Source organism: Urocitellus parryii, chromosome 5 (genome assembly GCF_045843805.1).
Source record: "Urocitellus parryii isolate mUroPar1 chromosome 5, mUroPar1.hap1, whole genome shotgun sequence".
NCBI classification, from domain to species: Eukaryota; Metazoa; Chordata; class Mammalia; order Rodentia; family Sciuridae; genus Urocitellus; species Urocitellus parryii.
The window spans coordinates 184,457,192-184,467,331 of NC_135535.1; the positions used below are offsets into that span (position 1 = coordinate 184,457,192).

Sequence of the window (10,140 nt, forward strand, 5' to 3'; positions counted from 1 at the left end):
AACTCCAGAGCAGGAAAAACAGAGAGTAAGCAGGGGAAAAAAAAAAGAAAAAGAAAAGGATGAAATTCTTCACTGCAATGACTATTCCAGGGGAAATGAGGCACAGATACCACAGCACTGAGTTTTATTAGGGATTTCATTAAGGTTAAATCTCTAGAAATGAGGGAGTTCTGGTTAGAGAGCACAAAAGCCCATGGTGCCTGCTCAGATCTCATAGTGAACCACTGGCTCAGGTTCTTTGGTGGGATCACCTCCTCGTTCCAGGTACAGATTATTATAAGGATACTGCTTCGGCCCCTAAGGAAAAAACACAGGTAAGCAACAATATACATACATACCTAGCTATCCTTACTCTGAGTTAACAAATATGCATGGTAAATGGATACACATTAGCCTCTGTTCAGACCCAGCTGGACTGGGAATGGTAGGAGAGCAGCACTCCTCTTCCCTACTCAGCCCAAGGCAGAGAGAAAGCCTAAATTTTAAGAGAAGTGATGCCTACACTGTGAGAGAGGAGAAGAAAGGGAGCAGGATGGGGAAGGGAGGGAGAGAGAAAGAGAGTCAAAGCTTTCTAAATGAGACAATGCATCCATCCATCCCACTCTCTCGGGGTCGAGACAGACTCAATCTCCTTTAAGTCACTCAGCCTCTAATGGTTCCACCACTAAAGTGGCCTAGCAAATGAGGCGTGCAGAATCAGCAGTGGGGGAAAGCACAGAGGAGACATGGCTGGGACGTGCTTTAGGGGCTGCAGGCTTTACCAACAAACAGCTGTCAGAGAACACAGCTCAAGGGGAGGAGAAAAGGGTGATGTGCTTACAGAACTGAAAAATGGAAGAGCCACACTGTTTCTTGCTCTCCTGAAGTGAAGTTAGTGCTCACCCCAGCCCTATGTGCACTCTCCAGCAAGGAGCCCCTGGGGCTTGGCAGAAAGGCTCGTGTCAGTGCGCACAGATACAGCAGCTACCTTCAGGACATTGATTATTTCTGCAGAGGTAGCACTGGGCAGCCAACTGCAAACAAAACAGCCTCCTGCCTTCAGTCCCTCTCCTTCCAATCCATGCTAGAGACTATTCCCAGATTAATCTTCCTAAGAATCCAGCCTTCATCATGCACTTTTCTATTCAAAAACCAAAAATGGCTCCCTGCTACTCAAGGCAGACGAAGTCATTACTGCAACCCCAACCCCCAGCATGGTCATACCTAGTAGGGGCTGCCCAAATATTTAATGGATTAATACATCCCTACTTCATGAAGTCCAGATCCTTTAGCCACACAATAAAAACTGCCAACCTAACCAATCATCTCACCTCACAACAACCTAGAGATTTCCAAGTCTAGATTTTCATCAGAATTACCCGGAGATTGTTGAAAATATTGATCCTAGAACCCTACAGTGGAGCTACTGAATTAGGATCTCTAAGAAGTAAGACCCAGAAATCTGAATTTTTAGTAGCTCTCTAGGAAATCAATGCAGCTAATTATCTAGGAACTATTTTATATGCCTATACCTATTCTACTTTGGCTCTCTCACACTCCTTCTCCCTCTTTGTCTTCTCTTGCCCCAAATGTTTTCTCCAACTTCTCCCACCACCTAAGTCCCCCCATCCTTGCCCCCCTTTGGCATTTAAAGTTTACCATATATGACTCTACTTTGTGTACAACCAGAGAAGTGAAAACTTGTGCCCCATTTGGTATAATGAATCAAAGAGCATTCTGCTGTCATGTAAAACTGATTAGGATAAAAAATAAAGTTAACCATACATTCTCAGAGCAGGTCATTCCATTTTGCACACATTCACTATACACATAAATATGTACACAATGCCAAACTCCCACATCTCTTCAAAGTTGCTCAAGTCATTTAACTAAATTTTCTTAAACTTCCTTAAAACTAGAAAGTTGATTTTCTATGTCCTTTACATTGACCAAAATATAACTATATATGCTTGCAGTGGACACTTATTTGCTTCCAATACTGTAAAGGAAGTTCCTTTCACATGTCTAACAAAGCATAAGATTTCAGTTCTAGATTCCTTGACTCTACCTTAAAAGATCACTCACCAAAATATAATTGGTTTAATCCTCAAGTAGCAACTCTGAAAACTAGCTGACTTCAACATTATCATTCTTCCCTACTCCTGAGTCTTCTAACTTGGACTGGACTGAGAAGCACAGAACCAACAATGCTCTGGTGCCAGACCAATGGGTAAGGACCTATCTTCCTGTCTCTTAAGACTCCAGGAAGCTAAGCTTGGTAATGGCTGGTTCCCTACTCCAGACTTCACTCCCTCAGAAAAGGGGGCTAAGCAGGTATGCCAAGGGAAGCACTTTTCAAATACCACGGGAAGGGGCAGGGGAATACTCACCACAGGCTGGTAGGTGGGATATTTTTCCCCCACCCAGAACATGAAAATCATGAAGGCCACGAAGCCGAAAAGGTGCTTACACATGGTATTCCAAGAAACAGGTGTGGGGGATGTATCCACACGGTTCCTGATATACATGTCTAGGTCCCAGTGTATCTAAGGCAGAAAGGCAATAACCATCATAAACTACTCTTCCTGCAAAAAAGGCCGGCAGTCCAGAGTTAACCTAGCCTCATACAAAGCTTGATAGAAGCATTCTACTGCCATGGACAATATTCTGAGACACAAAGGCCCACAAGAGTAGATGCTGGCCCCAGTCTAGGTTCTGCTCACCAGAGACAGCTCAATCATGTACAACTTTCACAGTACAGAGCTTTAATTGTTTCCAGAAGTCCTGCTCCATGTGCCTGACACATGTGGAACCTCAGGTCTCAGATCACTGGACCTTATTTCTTTGAGCAGAAAAGCTTAGTATTAACTGGACAGAGAAGTGCCACTTGAGCTAAAGGGAGAATCTCCAAGAAGATACAGGGAGGAGAAAAAAGTTAAATGGGCTATGAGAAAATTTTCTCACCGGTTCACCCCAGTTCAACCTTAGGTCTGTGTGGTCCCATTCATACCATGGATCCCTCTCATGCTGTGAGCGATCAGGGAGCTTCGGGTAGTCACCATACCTAAGAGACAGCAAGAAATTATGGAAGGGGCTATGAGTAGTCTCAGACAATTCAGTCTCCCATCTTTGAGATGAAAAACCAAGTGACAGATATAACTTCTTCACCTAAGGAAAGATGAACTGCCTCCCAAATCAAGATTTCAAGTTCTAGTCACAAGCACAGAACCAACCAAATAAGACTATAGACTGTAATTAGATGGTCACATCAAACTCTAAACATTATAACATATAAACTTTCCTTAAATTCTTTCAAAAAGAAAGGTCACACAATTCTATAATGTTACAGCTAAAAGGGAACTTAGCTACCAATTTTATTGATTATCTGATTCCCTTACCAGATTAAAAAAATGAAACTAAATTTTATGGTCCGAACCCAGTCACCCAGCCAACTGGAAAAAATTTAAAAAGACTGGAAAAGCATTCTTTTCATAGGCCCTGTTTCTCAACCACAAGTTAGTATACCTCTCCATGCCTCAAACACCTCAAAGGACATCTTGCTTAGCTGGGTTCCCCCCCCCCCCAAAAAAAAAAAAAACGCAGGTTCACCTTATAAAGATTGCTACCAAGGCTGTTCCTGTCTAAAATACAATTAAAACATGGGAAATGATGAAAACTAGACATGTGTCACAGATAATAACTGAAAAATAAGGATAGGAGATGCTGAAATCAAGATTGAAAGAATGATACTAGGAAGAAAGTGAAGATGAGGGTAATCACTAAAGGTAATTAACCACAAGGATGGTATGTGGAAATAGAGGTATGTAGAGGTAACATCAACTGGAGAAAGGAGGTTGGCCATTTCCACAGCCCTAAAGAGAGACGTACACACAAATATAGAGTACTCCATCTACAAATAAGGTTCTCATGACAGGAGTCTAGCAAATTTGGGGGCCAACAGAGGTGAGGCAGCTCCAGTCTGGTCACCTGCCTGGATGACAGCACCTGAGCCCAGCAGATGCTCAATCTAAATGAAACCCAGGGCTGTGGAAGGAGCCAAGGAAGGTTCCTGCTATTCGGGAGTCCTCCAGGGAGCCATTAAAATCTCAGCTTCCTCATTTGAGGAAACAGCCCGAGCCAAGGAGAAAATTGAGGTCCTCTAGGCTGCAGCTGCTCACCCACCCACTCTCACCACGAAGAAAAGCACCCACACCAATGACACAAGAGGGTTCGGGAGAAAGGGTCAGAGTAGAACCACCCATCATGTCTTCTCCCACTACTACCCAGGTACGAGCTGACCCTCTCTACCTCACCCCATGCCATCATCCGGGTAAGGCTCGTAGTCTTCCACACGCATATTGTACTTCTTGGCGGCGGCTGCCCGTTCTTCTGGGGTCTTAGGATAGGGCCCCGGAAGCATGTCCTTGGTAATGTGGGAGGCTGAAGCACAGAAGAGCACAGGTCAGACCAACCCCATTCGCCAGCAGCCCGGAAGGCTCAAAGCTACAGAGGCAGAAGCCTGGCTGGGACTTCACGGGATCAGCGCGACCCTCCATCACCTCCAACCTTGCTAGGGCACAGACGCCACTCGATATCCACTACCTCCCTTCCCTCACACCGATCTTCTGGCATCCCCTTCCCACACTGAGGCCTCGCCAGTTCTCGCGGACCTGTTCGTGCCCCTAGCGGCACCACGTTCCCGACAGCCCTTCTCAGCCATCGAACTCCCAGGGCCCCAGCTCCGGCCGCCGCCATCTTCACCTTCCGCGCACTTCTCCCCGCGCATGCGCAAAGGCCAGTCACGGCGGCAGAGTCCGGCCAAAGGCGACTCCGGAATCCTGGCGTGAAGGCAAATCTTCTGGGCTGAATGGGGCGGAGCTTAAACTTGGAACTGGGAGTCCTGTGGGAAGGTGAGAGGTTGTATAGAGGTCAGCAAGGGTAACGAGGAAGAAAAAGGCAGGTCACTTCGTAAAATGAACCTTTCTCTTCTCAGTCTGCTTGCCTTTTTCCTCTCCTTCACTGGTACTTTTTCTTTTCATACCCAAATTCAGCTCTTAGTTTTGTTTGCTCTTGTTTTGTTCTAATTGGTCGGTCGACTTCCTTTAGATGCTTTATTCAATTAACAAATCAGCGTTTTATTGGATCCTCAGTTTCAATCCGTGTTTACACCTGAATGTCCCAGTCACCCTCCAGTCCAACAAATGTAAAACTAAACCAGTCACCAGAGTCAGCTCTCTGGAGATGGTACAAAGCCTCTAATTTGTTAGGACCCGAATAAATAGATTTCAAACTGGACCACAATTTACAAGCTCTTAACTCAATAAGACTGGGAGATGTGTTTGCATATGACTATGTTTTCATCTTATTTACACATGTGGTATTTGAATAATTTACATCTTATAAATATGCCTCTATTTCCAGCAGCTTTTAAGGTGATCACTGTTTTGGAGCAGAATTCATTATTGTAGTCACTCTCAAATATATATAAAGCAATAATAACAGATATGTACTTTTCAGTATATACTTATTGGTAAGGACTACAGTATAGCAACTTGCCCTCCTGTAAATGAGCAGCACTAGTTAGGCAACATCAGAATTGGATAACATCTGTTTTCATCCATTAGCAAGACCTGATTTCATTTGGATTGAGAAACAGAGTTGATCTACTTATTTTTATTAAGATATTATTTACATATCATACAATTCCCTAAGTGTACAATAAAGTGATTTTTAGTATACTTACAAAGTTCTACAACTATCACTACTAATTCTAAACAAACTATTTTCATCACCCCAACAAGAAACCTCACAACTGTTATTAGCACATTACCCCTTTTCTACTCACTTGGAATCACCAATCTACTTTCTGTCTCTGTGGATTTGTCTAACTGGATATTTTATATAAATGTAATCATGTGATATGTGGTTTTTTATTTCTGTCTTCTTTCACTTAGCAAAATGTTTTCAAAGTTTGTCCATATTATAGTACATTTCAGTACTTCCAATCCTTTTTATGGATGACTGATATACTGTTATATGGATCTACAACATTTTATTTATACACTTATCAGTTAACACATCATTTGGGTTGTTCCCAATTTTTAGCTATTATGAACAGTGCTGCTAAGGACATTTTTGTACAATTTTTTTTGTACAGCACATGCATGTGTGGACATATGTTTTCAATTCTGAATGTATATCTAGGAAAATTGCTGGGTCATAGGGTGACTTTATATTTAATCTTTTGAAAAACTCCCAGATTGTTTCCCCATCTCTCTCTCTTTCTCTCTCTCTCTCTCTCTTTTTTTTTTTTGCAGGGGTTGGGGGTACTGGGAATTGAACCCAGAGGGGTGATTTACCACTGAGTCACACCCCAGCCCTCATCATGTATGTGATTTATAAATATATTTTCTCCCATTCTGTGGATTATCTTTTTTCTTTTTTTCGTTCTCTTTCTTTCTCTTGGTACTGGGGATTGGACCCAGGGGCACTTTATCACTGAGCCACATCCCCAGCCCCCCTCTTTTTCCTTTTTTTTTGTGGCGGGGAGGTAATGGGGATTGAACTCAGGAGCACCCAACCACTACGCTACATCCCCACTCCTATTTTGTATTTTATTTAGATACAGGGTCTCATTGAGTTGCTTAATGCCTCACTTTTGCTGAGGCTGGCTTTGATCCTCCTGCTTCAGCCTCCCAAGCCGCTGGGATTACAGGCGGTGTGCCACCGTGCCAAGCTTCCCCAGCCCTTTTTTAAATTTTGAGACCTTGCTTAGGTCTCACTAAATTGCTGAGGTTGGCCTTGAACTTGCAATCCTCCTGCCCCAGCCTCCGAAGTCATTTGGCTTCTTTTTACTCTCTCAATGGTATCCTTTGGAACCCTATTTGTATCATGAAAGGGTATTGAAGTTTGTCAAAAGCTACTTCTGTGTATATTGAGATGATCATGTGTAGTTTTCTCCTATTAATATATTACATTTGATTGACTTTCAGATGTTGAATCAACCTTGTGTTCCTGAAATAAATTCTCTTGGTCATGGTATGTAGCACTTTATATATGGTGCTAGATTTAGTTGTTAGTATATTGTTGAAGATTTTTGCATATGTTTAAAAAGAATATATTTATAAAGTCTATTATTCTCTTGGAAAGTTTTTGTCTCATTTTTATATCCAGGTAATGCTGGCCTCAGAGAATGAATTGGAAGACTTTGTGAAGCACCGATATTAATTCTTTTTTTTTTTTTTAAAGAGAGAGTGAGAGAGGGGAGAGAGAGAGAGAGAGAGAGAGAATTTTTAATATTTATTTTTTTTAGTTCTCGGCAGACACAACATCTTTGTTGGTATGTGGTGCTGAGGATCGAACCCGGGCCGCACACATGCCAGGCGAGCGCGCTACCGCTGAGCCACATCTCCAGCCCCCCGATATTAATTCTTTTTTAAATATTTGGTACAATTCATCAATGTGCCAAATTCCTCTGTTTTTTGTTTTTTTTTTTTTTTTTTGAAGACTTTGTGAAGGATTGATATTAATTCTTTTTTAAATGTTTGGTACAATTCATCAATGATCAATCTGGGCCTAGGCTTTTCTTTGGGGATATGTTTTGATTTCTAATTCAATCTCATTATAGGTCTATTCATATTTTTCTATTTTTTTTTTCTTGAGTCAGTTGTGGTAGTTTGTAATTTTCTGGGAATTTTTCTATTTCATCTAGGTTCTTTAATTTTTGGTACACAGTTGTTCCTACTATTTCCTTCTATATGCCTTTTTATTTTTGTAAAGTTGGTAATATTGCTTTTTTCATTCCTGATATTAGTAATTTGAATCTTCTAGGTTTCATTTATATATTTTATTTCCTCATTTTTATTGGTGCATTATAATTGTACATATTGATGGGTTTTGTTGTTACATATAATATAACAATATAACTTGGCCAATATCACTTCCCAGCATTTTCCTCCTGCCTCCCTGGCTTTCACCTCTTGGTCCCTTTCCTTTACTGGTCTCCTTTTGATGTTTAGGAGATTCACCCTACCTTTATTTTCCTTTTTATTCTCTAGCTTCCATATATGAGAGAAAACATAGTACCCTTAGCCTTTTGAATTTGACTTATTTCACTTAATAAGATGGTCTCTAGTTCCGTCCATTTTCCTGCAAATGCCATCATTTCATTTTTTCTTTATGCTTGAATAAAACTCCATTGTGTGTGTATGTATGTATATCACATTTTATACATATATATACATTTTCTTAATTCTTTCATATGTCAATGGACATCTAGGTTGGTTCCATAGTTTGGCTGTTGTGAATTGTGCTGCACAATTCCCAGTGTGTATACATGTGTCACTGTAGTAAGATGCCTTTAATTCTTTAGAGTAAATACAAAGAAGTGGTATACCTGGGTCATATGGTGGTCCATGCCTAGTCTTTTGAGGAACCTCTATACTGATTTCCATACAGTAGTTTAATTTATTTTTAATTCCCAATGTTATAAATTAATATATTCTTGTGAAAATGCAACCATTGCAGAAAAATTAAAGCCTGATTTCCATCCCCAGTCCCAAACTTTTCTTCAGAGATAACTCCAGCTTGGTATATTATAGTTAGTATATAGCATAATTACATAGTTTTAAGCTAGTGTGTTAGTTTCTATTGCTTCATAAAAATTAAAATTTATTTTAGGTGCTTAAAAGAAACTATAAAGTTAGTAGCTGAAACAATACCAGTTTATTCTTTCTTTCTTTTCTTTCTTTTTTTTTTTTTTTTTAAATTCCAGGTACTAGTTAGCTGGGTCCTTAGCTCAGGGTCCCACCAGGTTGAAATCAAGATGTTGGCTGGGTCATTTGTGGCTTTGTATCCTTCTCTAAGCTCAATATTTATTGGCAGAATTTAGTTATTTGCATTTGTAGGATTAAGTTCTCCATTTACTTGCTGGCTGTCAACCAAAAAAGAGTATTAGCTCTCAGAGACCACCTAGCATTCTCTGCCAAATAACTGTTTGCTCCTTTAAAGCAAATAGAGAAGATATACATGGTGTCAAATCTCTCTGACCTTCTACTGTCTCTGACCTCTAGACACAGATTTTTTTGTGGGGGTGATGCTGGGGATTGAACCCAGGGCCTTGCACATATTAGGCAAGTGCTGTACCACCAAGGTACATCCTCAGCCCTAGGCCCAGATTTAAAGGGCTTAAGTGATAAATTGAGGCCTACCTAGGCTAAATTTCCCATTTGATTAGCTCAGAAATTAACCGATTAGGGACTTTAATTACATGTTTGCCATATAATGTTATCTAATTATTAGAGTATTACCCTATCATATTCCCAAGTCCTGCTTTCCTTTAAGGGGAGAGATTTATACATGGTATGTACAATACGGGGTGTAAATCTTGGGATCCCTCTTAGAATTTGGCCTTCCACAGTCAGCCATAAGAACTAAGTAAGCAAGAGTAATTAATAAGACCTTTTATAACCAATATAGATTGTTTGGAAATGGGAGAGGCCCATGATTGGCCACTAATAGTAACACTGTTCCCATTGGCAAGAATATATTAAGCAGGAGAGATGGTGGCATAGACAGAAAAATCTAATGATACCTTGGTTTTATTTTATTTATTTTTTTAAAAAGATGGGATCTCACTATGTTGCCCAGGCTTGCCCTGGGCTCAAGAGATTCTGTATCAACCTCTGGAGTAGCTGGACTACAGGAGCACAACACCACACCCAGCTCTTCCCTTGATTTTAAAGGAATTCAACTTGCCATATATCCTTTGCCTCAACCTTCAAGTAGCCTTTGCCTAACATCTATCAACATAGCAATTTGCTCTTCCTTCTGACATCTTTAGGTGGGTCAAGTGTGCTTCTCTCCCCATCTATGCGTGTAAAGTTTAAGCTTAAACTTTCCTCTTTCTTTGTCTCTTCTGTAGGTCTGGGAACACAGAGGTACAATATTTTGTGGATTAGTTTACTGGGTGACCACCCCTATTCCGTGGGACTGAGGCCTAGCTCTGGTTTTCCAGGAGTGGAGCCTAGGATGCAGATCTATAGGTTACCTTTAGGAGGAGCTCCCCCAGGCCTCTGCGCCGCGTCCTGAATGTATTTGGACAGCTCTCTCTTGCAGTTCGTCTCTATGGTTTCCGTTGTGGGTTTTGTCCGGAATAGGCGG

The 10,140-nt window shown here is 41.1% G+C and overlaps 1 protein-coding gene and 1 long non-coding RNA gene across 2 annotated transcripts; one reads left to right on the plus strand and one right to left on the minus strand.

Moving 5' to 3' along the window:
• Positions 1-101: 101 nt before the first annotated feature.
• On the minus strand, positions 102-10,114 carry Ndufb8 (NADH:ubiquinone oxidoreductase subunit B8). Its single transcript, XM_026407937.2, has 6 exons — positions 10,028-10,114; positions 4,650-4,879; positions 4,293-4,419; positions 2,944-3,043; positions 2,370-2,525; positions 102-297 (listed from the first exon to the last, which is right to left on the minus strand). The coding sequence occupies exons 2-6, from the start codon at positions 4,732-4,734 to the stop codon at positions 205-207; spliced, it is 561 nt and encodes a 186-aa protein (XP_026263722.1). The 5' UTR covers positions 4,735-4,879; positions 10,028-10,114; the 3' UTR covers positions 102-204.
• Positions 4,800-10,010, plus strand: LOC113196184 (uncharacterized). Its single transcript, XR_003302530.2, has 4 exons — positions 4,800-4,889; positions 6,972-7,017; positions 9,604-9,820; positions 9,902-10,010. It is a non-coding gene; the product is annotated as an uncharacterized LOC113196184 (long non-coding RNA).
• Positions 10,115-10,140: the final 26 nt, after the last annotated feature.